This window comes from Syngnathoides biaculeatus, chromosome 6 (assembly GCF_019802595.1).
Source record: "Syngnathoides biaculeatus isolate LvHL_M chromosome 6, ASM1980259v1, whole genome shotgun sequence".
NCBI classification, from domain to species: Eukaryota; Metazoa; Chordata; class Actinopteri; order Syngnathiformes; family Syngnathidae; genus Syngnathoides; species Syngnathoides biaculeatus.
The window spans coordinates 19,646,022-19,664,164 of record NC_084645.1 but is presented as its reverse complement, the minus strand read 5'-3'; the positions used below and the strand labels follow the sequence as shown (position 1 = coordinate 19,664,164).

Genomic DNA, 18,143 nt, shown 5'->3' with positions numbered 1-18,143 from the left:
GTTTTTTTTTTTTGGGGTATTAATTGAAGTGCCGTTCTGCTGTTAATGCGGTGGATATCCCCAACAAACAACAGTTTTTTTTCTCATGCAGGCAAGCTGGACGAACGCCAGCAAGAAGCAGCGCGAGAAACTGTTAGAACTTATCCGCCGCCTTGCCGAAGACGACAAGGATGGTGTGATGGCCCACAAAGTGCTCAATCTACTGTGGAACCTGGCTCACAGCGACGACGTGCCTGTTGATATCATGGATCAAGCTCTTAGCGCTCACATTAAAATCCTAGATTACAGCTGCTCCCAGGTATATTTTTCAGTTTTCTTTTTCTTGATTTATGGAAAACGTTGCATTAAAAAGTTGCGTATGTATAGACTATAGAGTGGTACCTACTACTAACGAACCTCTGGAGTTAACGAAACGCCTCCTCGGAAAAATATTGTCTCTTGTTACGAAGGAAATTCTGGATACAAAAGCAAAAAATAGGCACTGGATTCACCACCCCTCCCTTCCCTAATCTTTCAGCGAACATAAATATCCTGTATCTTGGTTTGTGTGGCACGATAGAGCTGCTCTCCCATTGGCTATCGCCAGAGCATCTTCTTGGCATCCAATTGGCTCTGTGGGATGTCAATCTTTAGCTATGATGCTTTTTGATACCGTTGGGCACCCGACTCTTGCCGAATCACATTAGCGCTGTCACAAGCTAACGCATGTTGGAAACGTACAATTTTTTATTTAGTTTATTTCTTTCCTCACCATGGGCCCCACAAAACTTTAGTGCAAATAAGTTGTGCACGTGTTTGTTTTCTCTCGGATGTCAAAGTTTGCCTAAAACATGTAAGTCGTGAGTATTTGCAAGTTTGATTTCCAATTATGAACCGCAGGTCTGAGTTAGTGTTTTAAAAAAAAAAAAAAAATCTTCATCGTCTTGTACGTTTAGGATGTGGACTTGAATCGTGTTTGTCCCTTTTGCATTTCTTTACAGGACAGAGACACCCAGAAGATCCAGTGGATCGATCGCTTCATAGAGGAGCTGCGAACCAATGACAAATGGGTGATTCCTGCCTTGAAGCAAATCCGAGAGATCTGTAGCCTTTTTGGAGAAGCTCCACAAAACTTAAGGTTAGCTCACGGCCGACGCCTTCTCAAGTTCACAGACGAGCACAAACAAGCAAACCTGGCTTTCCAGTCAGATGTTCTGTTCTGTTCTGTTCTTCCTTAGCTGTAATTCTTGTCACACAGTTCCTTATCGACAATTAGTAGTCTGCATGCCTGTTGTTTTTCAGAAGGAAAATGCGAATTAACATACAAATGAACTTAGTGGGGTAAGTTGAGTGCCAGTCCCAGGGTTGACCGTGCTTCTCCATTGTCCAAAATCTCATCTTTTCTCTTTGACACATGTACTTTTATAGTGCACATTTCTGGCATGAATTCGCTTTGGCCAAGTATCTCTTGGGTTCCATCTCAAATGATCAGATGACAAGTCTTTTGTCTTTGAACTCCCGACTGCATGTCGAAAGCTACAGATACTTAGCTTATGGCATAATCTTTTCCAATTTGAAGTATAGATGTGTAACTGAGCTTTCGCCGACCGGAACCAAACAGCCCAACCCAATTCTAGACATCTTAAAGACAGAATCACGCAAGGTGATTTGAGATGGAGCTCCACACCTCCTGATGCCAGCACCGAAATATCAGAGATGTTTCTTCTTGCCTTGTACCCATTTAACTCCGTTTTACTGTACTCACTGCCTCTTAATGATTCATCTTAAATCGGTTACAGACAGTTTAATGTGGCTATTCTTGAAAAAGTTTTGCATTTGTAACAGTATTTGGGACACATTGCGTCTTTCTTCAATGTATTTTTTCTCCTTCATTCAAAAGGCGGTTCACATTTTGTTTTGAACGTTTTAATTATTTTTTTTTTTTTTTTTTTATTGCACGTCCCCATTTATACTTGAAGGGGTTGTCTAGAATCATTCTTTTAATATTTAAAGTTTTTCCCTTGATGATTAATTCTCATGAATAGTGGGCAAATTTTGTTAGTGTTCGCATAGTTGGTGACATTGTTGATGTATTTATTCAACACAAATCAACTTCACATGCGGCTCATCAATAGTATTTGCTAGTTTATTGGCCTAATATGCCCTTGCCCAATCACGGTTCACCGTTCGCGGCCCCACATATTCACAGATTTTTATTTATTTTTTTTTGTTTAATTTACCCAATTGTAGAGGTCTTAAATTGTCTTCTAGAATGGCGCACCTCGTGTGCACACGGAGTTGCAACATTTGCAGATGTTGTGACTTGTCCAACAAAGTTCACTTAAACTTTTGTTACCATGCATGCCAGCGTGTATGTAAGCTACCATAAGATGGCGCTCACGAGGCCATGAGGAACAATTGCATTTGACACCTGTGAGCAGAGAAGTAGTTTTCATTGCCCCGCACACTGTTTGTGTAGGCCGGTCCTTACTGACGACGTCGCACACGCGTTGTCACGTCGCAACTAAAATGATCACACCACAGCAAACAGAATAGCATAACTAGCAAATCATAAAAGAAATGAAAGAGTGACTCATGAAATAAGGCACTGGGTAGGGCGATGTAAGATGCTTCTGCTTACAAATGTGGAATGCAATATTTCCTCACTGCCTCGTGAGCGCCATCATGTGATAACACACATGCTGACATGCATGCTGACAAGTGTGCGTTAATACCGCATCCATTAGTCGCGGATTTTCGTTATTTGCAGGCGTGTAAGGAACCGCGAATAACGGGGGGATACGGTAATGTGAGCACAAATTGACATGAAGTCACAAACATAAGTATACAGATTTGTGCTTTACATAATCATTTCACTCAAGATTTTGCATTTATGAATCCAAATACATGGGTAATGGCAAAGTAGATGACACTGGCTAATATTAGTAGCTGCATTGGGACAGAAGCATACTTTAAGTTTCACCTTTGACTAAACATTCAAGGACAGCCAACAAAAGTAGACATCGGGGACACAGATGCGAAATGACTATCAATGAATTGAACCTAACATCACCATCAAAATTCCACCAGCTGGAGCTTTTATGCCTTTCTTCCTAGCACATTAACGACCAATAGCTGAGATTTTCCTCAGATTAAAATAAACCAGAAATATTACAGTTTGCAAATATGTGAGGATTCTCTGTTTTGGCATGACAAAAAGCAGCGAAACAGCCGCAGGTGCAGGTGCCGACTCTGGGAACAAACGAGTGCGTCGCTCCACCGGACCACACACATGGACGCGCAAATTGTGGAGTGATCAAATCAAATGTAATCACACTCTTATCATAAATTGCTTTTGAAGACACTCCCGGGAATTCGTTTACAACGCCGTGGGAGTCCATATCTGCTGCTGTTTTAGTTTGCAACAGAGTCAAGCAGTTCCCTCTTGATTTCCGACAGTATTTGCAGTATAAACGGACGTGTTTGTACTTAGTCCCCCCCTTTTTTCCCCCCTGAAATGGTCACTCGCGAGGAGGCGTTTGTGTCTTATGTGGATGAAGGCCTCTGGTTGGGGCGCGGCGTCAAGTGGGGAATCAGCGTTATATTTGGAAATGAATTTAACACTTTTCCTGGAGCTACTCATTGGCATTTACAGGATCAACTTTTAGCAATGCAAAGCAACTCCGTGGTTTGAGTTAGTTTTGTGTTTTTCATGGGTGCTAGGCAGGAAAAGTTATTGATTTGACATCTCTAGCATGTTGGCTAATATTGTTGCACAGAAATGCTCCAAAATCTTCTTGCTCTGCGCCATTGACGAATACAAACGAGAAACTATTCGATGTGTTGCCGTCCTCCTCGCCAACGGATTTCTCGCTTGATTGCTCAATGTCTCTCCCCTACGCTTACCCTCTCCTGTTACTCATTCTTGCTGCTGTTGACTTTTTAGTCAAACCCAGAAGAATCCACACGTGTTTTACCGCCATGACCTTATCAATCAGCTGCAAAACAACCATTCCCTGGTCACGCTGGTGGCTGAGAACCTGTCCGCCTACATGGAGACGATGCGACAGTTCTCCAAAGGTAAACATTCAAGAGATCAATTCGGGGTAGAGCGTCAGTAACCAGACGGATAAATATGATTTTTTTTTTTTTTTCTTCTTCTTATATGATCGCAGAAGAACAGGCAGAATTTGACCCTCAAATAGTCCGAACAGGAAGCCGCTACAGCCACGTCCAGGAAGTGCAGGAAAGACTTAACTTCTTGAGGTACTAAATGGCACTGGAGAGAAAAAAAAAAACAAAAAAAGCTAGCCAAAGGACAGCAGAGAGTGTTTGCCAGTACCGATTTCTAAATATTGTGTTCTCCGCAGGTTCCTCCTTAAAGATGGCCAGCTCTGGCTCTGTGCACCCCAAGCCAAGCAGATCTGGAAGTGTCTGGCCGAGACCGCCGTCTTCCTCTGTGACCGTGAGGCCTGCTTCAAATGGTACTGTCAGTGAGAATTTGAGTTTGAGTTCAGAAATTTCCAGCTCGGGAAAACATTCATGTTGTCAAGACTGTTGCAACAGCTCTATTTTTGAAAACAAATGAAAAATATATAAATGTAAAAAAAAAAAAAATCTCTTCCAAACTATTGCTCATCACTCTGAGCCGTTAGATTATATGGGCAAACACAGCAACCTAACACACTCTGATTGTCTGATAAATGACAAATACTGTACTATGAGGAAAGAAATTAGCTCCTTTAAAACATTACGTGATTTTAGTCATTTCCCGCATTTAATGATTACAACACCTTCCATGACTGAGGAATTGGGCGAGCATGAAGAATGAATTCACCTTGGAAAGATGAGAAGGACGAAAACAGCTCAAAGAAAGCAGCAAAATAGGCAATTAAAATGCCTGACATAAAATCTGAACATTTCCCTCTTGATGTATTGAATGATACCCTGCGACAATTTTATCCACCGTCCAGTTAAGCAAAACTGGCAGAGTACAACGTTGCCAGTCTGACCGTAACCTAACCGTACTGTACCATGTATGTCATCAGTAAATCAGATTTTTCTCATCTTCAATTAGAATGACGCCTGCGTTTCCAGGGAAAAGAAATTGTTGTCGTAAACGCTTTATTATATTTTGACTGCAAAAGGTTTATTTACTTCAGAGAACTCTAAAAATAAGGCTCTGGAAAAAAGTATGGCATTTTCTTTCAATCTCAAATGTGTAGGATACCCATTGAAGTGTTCACTTGGGCCTTCCTCGCACAACATCCTAAATGCTGCCTCGCAGGTACTCCAAACTGATGGGCGACGAACCCGATCTTGACCCCGACATCAACAAGGACTTCTTTGAGAATAATGTCCTGCAGCTGGACCCGTCCCTCTTGACGGAGAACGGCATGAAGTGCTTTGAAAGGTTCTTCAAGGCTGTCAACTGCAGAGAGGGGAAATTGGTGGCAAAACGTAGGGCCTACATGATGGACGACCTGGAACTCATTGGCCTGGACTACCTGTGGAGGGTGAGAAGCGCTCATTTTGTGTTCGTCTGTCATCCACAAGACTACAAGGTTTCAATACACAAGGCCTGATCAGGTTGCAGGAAGTGGCACACAGCATTTTAGTTGTGCGCGCCCTCCCGCTCGCTTTTTTAATTTGCCCATGACGCTCGTTTCCATGTAGTTTGAGTTGTTTTGATGGCGACTAACGCCATATCAAACACCTTATTTAACTCTGTGCTTTAGCTGCGGCACGCTTGTCGTGCGCAGCTGTGGAAAAACACGCCCCTGACATTTATTGCGTGGTGTAAAAATGTTAGGGTTGGCGGAAATTTCTAGGGTCGGTCGGGAAATCGGAATATCGGAATTTCCTTCTTTTTAAACGCCTTATGACAGTTAACCCTTGCAGTCGAGTTCATCCCTGATTTCAAGAAGATATGCATTGTAATATTCCTTATAGATGATTAATGTGATCACAGGTCGTAATTCAAGGAAGCGATGACATTGCCAGCAGAGCGATAGACCTGCTGAAAGAGATCTACACCAATCTTGGACCAAAGTTACAAGTCAACCAGGTAAAGTATAGAACTCTGTCTGAACATGCACAAATGAATGACAAAGTACTTGATATTATGATTGGGTCACAGGTGGAAATTCATGAAGATTTTATCCAGTCGTGTTTTGACCGTCTGAAGGCGTCCTACGACACTCTGTGCGTTTTGGACGGAGATAAAGATAGCATCAACTGTGCCCGCCAGGAGGCGATCCGCATGGTGCGAGTTCTCACTGTGCTCAAGGAGTACATCAATGAGTGTGACAGCGACTACCACGAGGAGAGGACCATCCTGCCCATGTCGAGGTGGAAGTCCAAGCACCATGGACGTCATTTTTGGATGGACTACATTGTTCAACGTTTTCTCTTTCAGGGCCTTCCGGGGAAAACACATCACGTTGATAGTGCGCTTCCCCAACCAGGGGCGGCAGGTGGATGATCTGGACATTTGGTCGCACACCAACGACACGATTGGCTCAGTGCGGCGCGGCATCCTGAACCGCATCAAAGCCAATGCCGCGCACACCAAGATAGAACTTTTCATCGGAGGGGAGGTAGTTGACCCCGCTGATGACCGAAAGCTGATTGGACAGCTCAACTTGAAGGACAAAACGGTAACTGTCACCTTTTTTGCGTCTTATGTCACTTCTGTGGGATGCACCTTGACAGAATTGCTGTTTCCTAGGACACGGTTTCAGCCTTTATTGATCCGGGCATCCGTTTTACATCAGAAAAAGTATCAATACTGAAAATCCTCACAAGTTGACTGACGGTGAAATTTGGGCTTCTTGAATTCAACATAAAGCCAATGTACGCGTAGATTTTTTTTTTTTTTTTTTTTTTTTTCCTGTTTTATGGAGAGGGGCAACAGGTTAGCCGCAGCGGGACTAAACAATAATTTGATACAGCGCTGATCTCGTTTAGTCAGCCTTCACACAAAGAATTGGGAGCTGCGTAATTTTCATCGAAGGTGAAATTGGATCCTTTCCTCTGGCACCTGTGATGATCTTTCGCAGCAGCGGGTTGGGGATCTTTGCCCTTATACTGAAATACAGAATCATACCCGATAGTGAGTGAACTGCTTGGCTGAGCCCTGCGATGAAAAGGCGAGATTGTGAGGCCGTCATGTCGGTCTGCAGGAATGCCAATCGCACTCGCTACCTAAAGCGAGATCATCATCCAAACAGATTACAACAATAATGAAAACAATTCTTTGCCTTTATCATTTCATCTTTTAATGTTTCATAAAAGAAGCATGTGGACTGAACTTAGGTAGTATACAAGTAGCTAGATAAATAAAATATACTTTTTAAAAAAGCCTCCAATCACAGCAACATTACCTTAAAGAGACGTCTCACTGCTGTTTGACTGAATTGACGCACCGATGGTGTGTTTTATTTCATTTTTTATTTTAAGCCATCCAGTTGTCATATATGGCCTTGTGATGCTTTTGTAGCTGCTAGAACAAATGTATACTTTTGCCCCAAATGTTTTTTCTAGCTATGGAGGCCTAAACTTTCATGTAGTTACTATTGTCGTGTTGAAGCAGTCACTTCTTTATCCTCATGAAGATGCTTTGTGATTGGATGAGCGGGGAGGGGGGTGTTGTGAGTTTCTGTGTGTATTTGTGAGAAGTAGAGAGCAGAAGGCAAAGAGAAATGGTCACATGAGAATTTATTTCTTTTTATATGGTCATGGCCATCTAGCCTTCGATTTGAAACTAGCCTTCCACCACATTTTAAATTCCATTAAATAAATGATTGAATATGTTCCAATAGAGCACTGTTACTAATTGTGTCAATTTTTTTTAGCTGATCACAGCCAAGCTAACTCAAGTGAGCGCCAACATGCCGTCCAGCCCAGATAGCTCTTCCGACTCCTCCACCGGATCGCCCGGTAACCACGGCAACCATTACGGCGAGGGGCCCAACCCTGAAGTGGAGAGTTGTCTTCCTGGCGTGGTGAGTTTGTCCACGGTCACTTTATGAAGAGTTGCATCACGAGGTCGTGTTGTTATCAGTGCTTGACAAGATGGCAGCGCGAAAGGACGCAGAGGCTTATTGCCCTCCCTATCACTGCTTCTGTTCGTATTTTCCTTTCCTTTTCTTTTTTTTTTTTTTTTTTTTTGCGCAATCTGCTTACTTACACTTTGGGACGACACTGCTACAACCGCCGGGAACTTTTGGATGTTGCATACCAACACAGAATAGCAGTTTCAAGAGACAGTCACTGCAAACACAACGTTCGAGACAAGCTAGCGAGACCGCTGGGCTCACCGCGTATTATTGTCAGGCAACCGGAGCGGCGCAGGTGGAGGAGGGAGAGGAAGCAGAAAGAAGCCGGCCAGTCGGTCCGGCCGCCTGCTCAGGCTAAAAGAACAACCCGCACAGAGCGCCGACTGCTTCCAATCCTCATCGACGGCAGATCCGTCGCCAACAAAATGGACGAGCTGGAATGACAATTTATGGATAATCGCTGTTGGTGATTGCCGCGTCCTCATCAAATCGGAGACCCGACTTCCCACGAACATCCCCGAGCTCAGAATATTATTAAGGATACTACACACCCCGGTTATCAACTTTTTGAGCTCCTGCCGGCTGAAAGGCAGTACAGATGCGCAAAAACAAGGACCAAGAGAATAAGGAACCACCCTGAATTCTCATCTTTCTTCTAGCTGCACTATTAATGCAAAGACATGCTCATTTAAATATCTTGAGCAATACTTTTTGTTGTATTCCAACTGAGACATATTTTTATTATTCTTTATTTGGCTTTTATGTACCCGCTGACGCATTGTACACTTTCTTATGATAAGAAATGTCATTCGTTCATTGAGGACCACGTGTGTGTTTTGCAGATCATGTCGCTGCACCTGCGCTACATCTCCTTCCTGTGGCAGGTGGCCGACCTGGGCTGTCAACTCAACATGCCCCTCCTTCGAGATGGCGCAAGAGTTCTCATGAAACTCATGCCACCTGGTACTTTCATTTTGAAGCAGCTATTTTTAGTTTGAATCAAAGATCCTGTCTGCTCCAGCGCTGCACTGCTTTTGTTTTGTTTTGTTTTTCACTGTAGATAACACCACTGTGGAAAATCTGCGCGCTGTGTGTTTGGACCACGCCAAGCTCGGGGAGAACAGCCTCAGCCCTTCACTGGATTCTCGTTTCTTCGGCCCTTCGCCCTCCCAAGTGCTCTACCTCATTGAGGTAACAATCTAAGAAGCATATCCTATTCACTGCACAGTACCTACTTGGATTGCCACACTCACATTTTTGATATCTCATCAGCCACATGCACCTAGCTCCACACGTGCTAATGCTATTGTACTTCTCGGTCTGTTTTCTTGCCGGCCACCCATCTCCTACGGTGTAAAAGAATCTGTCGCTTCCGTGTAAATCTAGGAGAGCCTTGTCTCCTCCATATCTCTTTGGGCCGGTGTGTTCAATACAGCCTGTTTTTATAGTTTGCCATACTATTATTCCAAAGTGGGGAAACCATCTGCAGTAGGAAAGCGACACACGTTGCGGAGAGGGACAATCTCTCGTTTCCTCACTGGGTGGGCCGTCAGGTTGCAGCTTCTCCTGTGCGACAATTGTTCTTTCTCATTTAGTTTGTCTTGAAGCACTTTGCTAACCCTTGTATGACAGCTAGTATATAAATAAAGGTTTGGTTGATTGATTTCACCTTTTTTTTTTTTTTGCTGTCAGTCCTGCACGTGATATACTAAATGGATGAAAAACATCCAATATAAGCAAAGAAATATTGAATGTTCTAGACATGAGCGTTTTTGTTTGAAATGTTTTTAAGGGTTTTTAGAATTGCACTGCATGCAGATCTGATGTCAGGGCTGCGGGTTCCATCTGGTTTTAGACTATGCTTGCCTGTGTTCCAGGTTGTGTATGCTTTGCTAATGCCAGCCAGCGCCACTCTGGGCGAGGATGCCAGCGACTTTCAGTACAACTTCCTGAAGAGCGGTGGCTTGCCGCTCGTGTTGAGCATGCTCACCCGGAACAACTTCCTGCCGTCGGCTGACATGGAAACGCGGCGTGGGGCTTACCTCAACGCGCTGAAAATAGCCAAACTCCTCCTCACCGCGGTAGGCTTTGGGCACGTGAAAGCTGTGGCGGAGGCCTGCCAGCCCAACGCTGAGGGAAACATCCCCGTTTCCCCGGTTAGACTCCAAATTGGGAGAAATGAACTCAATAGTTAAGAAAGTTTGGATGAAAAGTTTCCTGATGATAACTTTTCTCCACTCTCCAATTCCCAACAGATTAATCAGGCCACTCACGATCAGGCTCTGGTGCTGCAGAGCGCTCTGCAAAATATACCAAATCCTGCCTCCGAATGTATGCTGCGCAATGTCGCCATCCGCCTGGCACAGCAGATTTCTGATGAGGTAACGGCACAGAATTTTGTAGAGGGCTTGAAATGTCACCACTTATCCCTTCATGTTTATTTTCTTGCTTTATTGGGGTTGCCACAGCGTGGCATTCTTTTCCATGTCCTGCATCCTCCTCTTTAACACAAACTCATCCTCTTTGGACTTCCTTGAGCGCGATTTAAGTGGTTCTTGATCATTTTGTTTGGAGCAGAAAAAGCCTTTAAGTATTGGTTTCTTGACGAAATTGATTTTGCTGCGCCCCTGTCAGAATTTTTTCCAGACATCAAAGTCGATTCCTGACATCTGTGTGATCCGAGCGGTGCAGAAAATAGTTTGGGCATCAGGCTGCGGCACAGTGCAGCTGGTCTTCAGTTCTAATGAAGATATCAGCAAGATATACGAGAAGGTAGATTCAAGTTACCCCGGCATGGAACGCCTCTTTTTTTTTTTTTTTTTTTTTTTAAAATAATTCCTCCCCCACCCCCTATTTGTAATTAGACAAATGCAGCAAAGGAACCAGACGGTGAAGACGAGCAGGTGTGTTGCGAGGCCTTGGAAGTGATGACGTTGTGTTTTGCCCTGATGCCCACCGCCCTGGACACGCTCAGCAAGGAGAGGGCTTGGCAAACTTTTATTATCGACTTGCTGCTACACTGCCACAGCAAGTAAGTGCGCTATGATGTATTGAATTTGTTAAGCAAATATGGGTTGCCATTTACACCCCCCCCCCCCCCCCTCCACACCTTTGAAAGATCTGTCCGTCAGATGGCACAGGAGCAGTTTTTCCTGATGGCAACCAGGTGCTGTATGGGCCACAGACCCCTCCTCTTCTTCATTACCCTCCTTTTTACAGTGCTGGGGGTGAGTGATGCTCATGCATGTAACGTGGCCCTCTTTTTCCTACTGATGAGCGCATACTGATTTTCTTCACCTGCGTGCAGACCACCGCTAAGGAGCGAGCTAAGCACGCCGGGGACTACTTCACTTTGCTCCGGCATCTTCTAAACTATGCCTACAACAGCAACATCAACCTGCCAAATGCTGAGGTGTTGCTCAACAATGAAATCGACTGGCTCAAAAGGATAAGGGTTGGCTCGTTTGTCTTTTTGTCATCGTCTGTTGCCGTTTGTGAACGTGAGCTGATGCTGATGCTGATGCTGATCCACTTCCGTCTTGTAGGATGAAGTCAAGAGGACAGGGGAGACCGGCGTGGAGGAGACCATCTTGGAAGGCCACCTTGGTGTCACCAAGGAGCTTCTCGCCTTCCAGACTCCCGAGAAGAAGTATTACATTGGCTGTGAGAAGGGAGGAGCTAACCTCATAAAGGTGCACTTGCAACACGTTGTCCCAGTTGCATTTTACACTAAAAGTTTGAGGGAATTGTTACACACAAGCTCAGGATTTTTCCACCTTTTTGTGAGTCTCTATTCTGTCTAAACACCACGAAGATGGAATGGGTGGACAAAGTAGATCACTCGTATTCTTTTGTCAACTTTTGCTTGCCGTTCACGTATTTTACGTTTTTTTCCTCCCCGCAGGAGCTGATTGACGACTTCATCTTCCCGGCGTCAAACGTTTACCTGCAGTACATGAAGAGTGGCGAGTTCCCCACGGAGCAGGCCATCCCAGTGTGCAGCACCCCGGCCTCCATCAACGCCGGCTTTGAGCTCCTGGTGGCGCTTGCTGTCGGCTGTCTGCGCAACCTCAAGCAAATCGTTGACACGCTCACGGACATGTACTATTTGAGTAAGCGGGGTTTCCCACGCTTGAGGACTTGAATTTCCCCCTAGGTTCCAAATTTGAATTGCGCTATTTTTCAGATTGTAATAGCTACAAACTAATTAGAACTAACCCTGAAGCCTGCTTTTACCATGTGACCTATGAAATACTCTTGTGGTACATTTTGGCTCCCAAAGCAAAGTTTGGGAACCCACTTGAAGGTTTGACCCCTTCCTTGTCTTCTCCCAGGCTGTGAAACTCTGACAGAGTGGGAATACCTTCCCCCGGTAGGGCCGCGGCCCAATAAAGGCTTTGTGGGTCTGAAGAACGCCGGGGCTACGTGTTACATGAACTCTGTAATTCAGCAGCTGTACATGATCCCTCCGATTCGCAACGGCATCTTAGCCATCGAGGGCACGGGCACCGATGTGGACGATGACATGTCGGGAGACGAAAAGCAAGAGAATGAGGTACAGACAACCAACGATTAGTGTATTACGTATTTGGCGGCCGAATACGGCATCGCGGAATCACCTTTGGTTTTGTTCCAAAAGACCAACGTGGATCCTCGCGACGAGGTGTTCAGCTATCACCACCAGTTTGACGATAAGCCCGGCAGTAAAGCAGAGGACAGAAAGGAGTACAACATCGGGGTGTTGCGTCACCTGCAGGTCATCTTTGGCCACCTCGCTGCTTCCAGGCTTCAATACTATGTCCCGAGGGGCTTCTGGAAACAATTCAGGTCTGGAATTCACAAGAAGTCGTTTCCACTGCTTTGGTTGACAGACGTTTGTAGTAGTTTCTTCTTGTTTGCCTGCAGGTTGTGGGGTGAGCCGGTGAATCTAAGAGAGCAACATGACGCTTTAGAGTTTTTCAATTCTTTGGTGGATAGTCTGGATGAAGCACTGAAGGCCTTGGGTCATCCTGCTATGCTCAGCAAGGTTCTAGGAGGCTCTTTTGCAGACCAGAAGATCTGTCAGGGATGCCCTCACAGGTGACTATTTTGGAATCCCGAAGAGAAGGGTCATTTCAAAACATCAAATAAGTGCCTTGCAGTACATTGCCCCCCATCCCCATCCCCCCCCCCCCCCCCCCCCCCCTTGCGGTCAGTGACCCAACCCGAACATCTCTCCGTTGAGAATCACTGATGTGAAAAATGTGTTGATGAGGCAATGGATACTGTTTGAAATTGCTGCTCTGTGAAACAACTTTTCAAGTTTTTACATGAAATTATGCAGTCCACTACAACAAGATTTGGTACGGCAAGGTCAATTCCTTTGTTTATGTTGCATACTGAAGACAAAAGTTTAGAATGTTAGCTTTTATATCATGGTATTATTATCTAGATGTTGGAACAACTCCAGCATGTCAATATTGTCTGTTCTAATAGTTTTGCGCACTTAAAAAGTGGGTGGGTTCCAACAAAAGTTGTACAAAGAGGTTTAATGGGCACCCTTGGGTTAGGGTTACTTCTTGCCATGACTGTCTAAAAAGACCTGCTTTTAACATCACACGTCACATGGAAGCAGTTGCCACTCCCCCGTAGTGCGGCTGCTCCTTGCCTGCTCGTCATTGTCAGGTTCCGACCTCCTGATGGTCTCCCATTTATGGAATGATTTGAAACCCAAATGTCTTGATGATACACCAAAAAGAAAAGAATTGACATTGCCGTTCCGGTACTTTCGGAGGGGACTGTAAACATTTATCTTCTATCTCGGTACGCCAAAGAATGACCTTTTTTATACTTGTATTTAGATACGAGTGCGAGGAGTCATTCACAACACTTAATGTAGACATCAGAAACCACCAGAACCTTTTGGACTCCATGGAGCAGTACGTGAAAGGAGACCTTCTGGAGGGCGCCAATGCATACCACTGTGAGAAGTGTAACAAGAAGGTAAGAGGACAGAACCTGGTTGATGGCTTAAAACTTCAAATTAGAATTTCATGGATCATTTTGATTTTTGCCCACCCTCGTCTAGGTGGACACTGTGAAGCGTCTGCTGATCAAGAAGCTGCCGCCGGTCCTCGCCATCCAACTGAAACGCTTCGATTACGATTGGGAGCGGGAATGCGCCATCAAGTTCAACGACTACTTTGAATTCCCGAGGGAGTTGGACATGGAGCCGTACACGGTAGCCGGCGTGGCCAAGATGGAGGGTGACGACGTGAACCCGGAGAACCAAGTGATTCAGCAGAACGAGCCCACGGAGCCCACGCCCGTGGGCAGCTCCAAATACCGTTTGGTGGGGGTGCTGGTCCACTCGGGCCAGGCCAGCGGCGGACATTACTACTCGTACATCATCCAGAGGAACGGCGGCGACGGAGAGAAAAACCGCTGGTATAAGTTTGACGACGGTGATGTGACCGAGTGCAAGATGGACGATGAGGAGGAGATGAAGAACCAGTGCTACGGTGGCGAATACATGGGCGAAGTGTTTGATCACATGATGAAAAGAATGTCGTACCGCAGACAAAAACGCTGGTGGAACGCTTACATCCTTTTCTACGAGCGTATGGACTCTCTTGACAAGGACAGTGAGCTTGTCAAGTACATCTCGGAGTTGACCATCTCCACCGCCAAGCCGCATCAGGTCAAGATGCCCGGCGTCATCGAGTGCAGCGTCCGCAAGCAGAACGTCCAGTTTATGCACAACCGAATGCAATACAGCCTGGAATATTTCCAGTTCATTAAGAAACTTCTGACCTGTAACAGTGTCTATTTAAACCCTCCTCCAGGTACGTACGCTGCGTTTCGGCACTGCAAAATCTTCTCAAGAACCCCAGTTGGCGATTTTAACCTTTGCCTCCTTGAATGGGCACTTGATAAATAGTGGCTAACCTGAGCTCTCGAACAGATGCCTTGCCCGTTGAGCTTAGGACCCACCTCGGTCAAATAGATGCCACCTAAAAAAAAAAAAAAAAAAAAAAAAGAAGCATCATTTCATAACGCACAGGCAGAAAAGGTCAAGCAAACCAAATTTACTTCTTTACAGCGCATTTTCTAAGCGGAGTAACTCGGTGTGCTTTATGTGATTAAAAGCATTTAAAAAAAAAAAAAAAAAAAAACATTTGAAATCGAGGGGGGGGGGGGGAGAAGTACAGTGAAAACTGCAAAATATCATTTTAAAATGGAAATACTCTAAAAAGTTGAACCTGGATTTAGAAGCCTCCCTTCTCGCTTCGGGCTGATTTCACTTCTTTTGTCAACTTTTTCCATTTGTGTGCATCATCATCACCTAAATGCTGCTTCGACATGTTGACTTTGAATTCTGTGTTCCGCTATTGAATTGATCAGAACCCCAACATTTTGGGTTTGGTTTTCAAAGCCATTGAATCCAGCAATTAAGTTAACCGATGAGATGAGCCCATTTCAGCAGGTTTTGCTCCTCCCGAATATCAGCACCCAGTGGGAGCACAATTTTTCAGATGAATTATTGTTACACTGAATATTGTAAACGACAGTATAAAGATAGAGAGGAGATGGTCTCTTTAATGGTGATTAGTTTCTCAAGTCTTCCTCCATTTCCACAATTTGTTTTGGACTCCAGTTTGTCATTAATGTGCAAGTCCCGTACGGTTGGGCAGCAGTGACCGCGATGATTCACGTTTTGTGCGGTTCTGATACTTGCATGAACAAGGTCCAACGGACAAATGGGAGGGTAGTAGTAAGACTTGGCAAACGAGAAGTGGACTCCACAGAGCGTTCCCCGCGGCAACCGCTCGTGTGGATGATGACCACAACATATCAATGAAGTTCCTCAAATAATAGCTTCCCAATTAATAACCCTCAGTCCCTCCCAGGAAGAATACAGAGGCCTGAGAAAACACGGAACCGAAAGTCCGTTTCCCAGATCTCAGGGCTTACTTTTAATAAAATTCGCCCATGTGTGGAATATAAAACAAGTTCTCAACGAAATCCAACAATCTGTATAAAACGAAGCTACATGAAGCCCTTTATTTTTAATGATTAAAATGATTAAATCGCCCAGCTTTGTCAGTGTGGTTTACAAACGGCACCGGTTTCCGCTTCTGCGCTACGCATGCGCAAGGTCGAGTTATTCATATCCGGGTCACTCAAATGCTAGTCAAACATGTCGGTTGCTAAGCATAAAAGACAAAATGCTCGTGCCTGCTAAGGCTTTATTCTGAAGTGCTCATGGGATTTGAAAAATCGTTTCCCACCGTTTCCCTGGACAAAAATCGACGGAACCGAAAGATCGGTTACCATACTTGGCGAAATCCTCATGCCTTGGGCCATAATTGCTTTTATTGTGACTGATGGCACCATGTTTTGCAGACATCTTTACCACAGTGCATAAAGCATAATCAGCAGATGTGGCATTTGTAAAGCTGAAGTTTTGGCACGAAAACATTGCTTTAACCGTTCAGCATTGAACAAAAATGAACTTTGTAGAGTTTCAAGGTTCTGCCCGGAACCATGTTTGTGCCGCTGACAAAATTTATTGCGGACAGACGCCGCGTTGGGCCAATTTAGCGCTGACAAAGGAGCACCTGTGGATTTTTTTTCACGGCACTCTGAGATGAATTGTTCATATAACGTCGGTATGAGTGAGCTTTTTTTCCACTAGCACACTAATTGCAAATACTGTTTTGCATTTTCTAGTCTCAAAATCGTTGTACACCAAATTTGTCACCAACCCAGTCCTAGCATGTATGTCAAGAATTGAAGTCCATCATCCCCCATTATTATTATTATTATTATTATTATTTTTTTTTTTTTTGGTAATACTGGAGGATTGGGGGGGGGCGTGATTTATTTGACTAATAGGACAATCGCTTGTAAAAAGATTTCAGAAAAGGCAGTCATACACCCACCCACTCTCTCTCTCTCTCTCTCTCTCTCTCTCTCTCTCTCTCTCCCTCCCTCTTCTATTCTCTTTTTATGTCCCCTCCCCCCTTTTCTTTTTTTTTTCTCTTTTCTCCTCCCCGTCAGGACAAGACCATCTTCTGCCCGAGGCAGAGGACATTGCTATGATAAGTGCTCAGCTGGCTGCTCGCTTTCTTTTTAGTACAGGCTTTCACACCAAGAAAGTAGTCAGGGGTCCTGCCAGTGATTGGTAAGCCTCGGCCGCGTGGTGTCCTCTCCCTCCATTTTTTTTTTTTTTTTTTTGGTCCTCCTCTAAAGTCGTCTTGTCGTCCCCGACAAGGTATGACGCTCTCTGCATCCTGCTGAGACACAGTAAGAATGTACGCTACTGGTTTGCACACAACATCCTGTTTGCTTACCCCAACCGCTTCTCTGAGTACCTGCTGGAGTGCCCGAGCGCCGAGGTGCGCGGCGCCTTTGCCAAGCTCGTCGTCTTCATTGCTCACTTCTCCCTGCAAGACGGTCCTTGCCCCTCCCCCACTGCCTCGCCTGGAACCTCTGCTCAGGTTCACGGTTTTTTTTTTTGTTTTGTTTTTTGGGACCATTTTTAGGGCGATTTTCCCCTCTGGGTGCACTCGAACGAATGAATTGTATTTCATCTGATTCAGGGTTGTGATAACCTCAGTCTAAGTGACCACCTTTTAAGAGCTGTCCACAACCTGATCAGACGAGAGGTTTCTGAACACGGCCGTCACCTGCAGCAGTACTTTAACCTCTTTGTCATGTACGCCAATCTTGGTAAGGAGCGTGCGCCCCGCCGGCCGTGACTTGCGAGATCGACCGCCATCTCATTGCAATTCTTTCTCTCCCGACGCCTGCGTAGGCCTAGCAGAGAAGACCCAACTGCTGAAGCTGAACGTACCCGCCACTTTCATGCTAGTCGCTCTGGATGAAGGTCCCGGCCCCCCCATCAAGTACCAGTACGCTGAACTGGGCAAGCTGTACACGGTGGTCTCCCAACTGGTCCGCTGCTGCGATGTGTCTTCGCGCATGCAGTCCTCCATCAACGGTGAGGGTCTCGGTTTTTTTTTTTTTTTTTTTTTTTAGCTCGCTGAATTTGGAGCTGGACACGAGTTGAATTTCCCTTCATGAAGTCTTATTTGGTCACGTGTCAACACAATAATTGAT

At 45.1% G+C, this 18,143-nt stretch overlaps 1 protein-coding gene across 6 annotated transcripts in view; it reads left to right on the top strand.

Annotated features, from left to right (window-relative positions):
* usp9 (ubiquitin specific peptidase 9) overlaps positions 1–18,143 on the top strand; it is a 40,658-nt gene that overhangs the window by 16,245 nt on the left and 6,270 nt on the right. For all 6 annotated transcript variants that reach the window (XM_061823096.1, XM_061823102.1, XM_061823098.1 and 3 more), the window contains 29 exons: positions 92–298; positions 981–1,117; positions 3,926–4,059; positions 4,155–4,245; positions 4,350–4,463; positions 5,267–5,495; positions 5,951–6,046; positions 6,119–6,330; positions 6,398–6,638; positions 7,836–7,985; positions 8,882–9,002; positions 9,100–9,230; positions 9,917–10,195; positions 10,295–10,420; positions 10,674–10,811; positions 10,904–11,070; positions 11,158–11,266; positions 11,347–11,493; positions 11,585–11,731; positions 11,944–12,151; positions 12,374–12,594; positions 12,679–12,866; positions 12,945–13,118; positions 13,880–14,021; positions 14,107–14,863; positions 17,082–17,205; positions 17,296–17,521; positions 17,624–17,753; positions 17,839–18,024. In XM_061823096.1, coding sequence (XP_061679080.1) covers positions 92–298; positions 981–1,117; positions 3,926–4,059; positions 4,155–4,245; positions 4,350–4,463; positions 5,267–5,495; positions 5,951–6,046; positions 6,119–6,330; positions 6,398–6,638; positions 7,836–7,985; positions 8,882–9,002; positions 9,100–9,230; positions 9,917–10,195; positions 10,295–10,420; positions 10,674–10,811; positions 10,904–11,070; positions 11,158–11,266; positions 11,347–11,493; positions 11,585–11,731; positions 11,944–12,151; positions 12,374–12,594; positions 12,679–12,866; positions 12,945–13,118; positions 13,880–14,021; positions 14,107–14,863; positions 17,082–17,205; positions 17,296–17,521; positions 17,624–17,753; positions 17,839–18,024 — 5,332 coding nt within the window. The remainder of the gene's footprint in view (positions 1–91; positions 299–980; positions 1,118–3,925; positions 4,060–4,154; positions 4,246–4,349; positions 4,464–5,266; positions 5,496–5,950; positions 6,047–6,118; positions 6,331–6,397; positions 6,639–7,835; positions 7,986–8,881; positions 9,003–9,099; positions 9,231–9,916; positions 10,196–10,294; positions 10,421–10,673; positions 10,812–10,903; positions 11,071–11,157; positions 11,267–11,346; positions 11,494–11,584; positions 11,732–11,943; positions 12,152–12,373; positions 12,595–12,678; positions 12,867–12,944; positions 13,119–13,879; positions 14,022–14,106; positions 14,864–17,081; positions 17,206–17,295; positions 17,522–17,623; positions 17,754–17,838; positions 18,025–18,143) is intronic.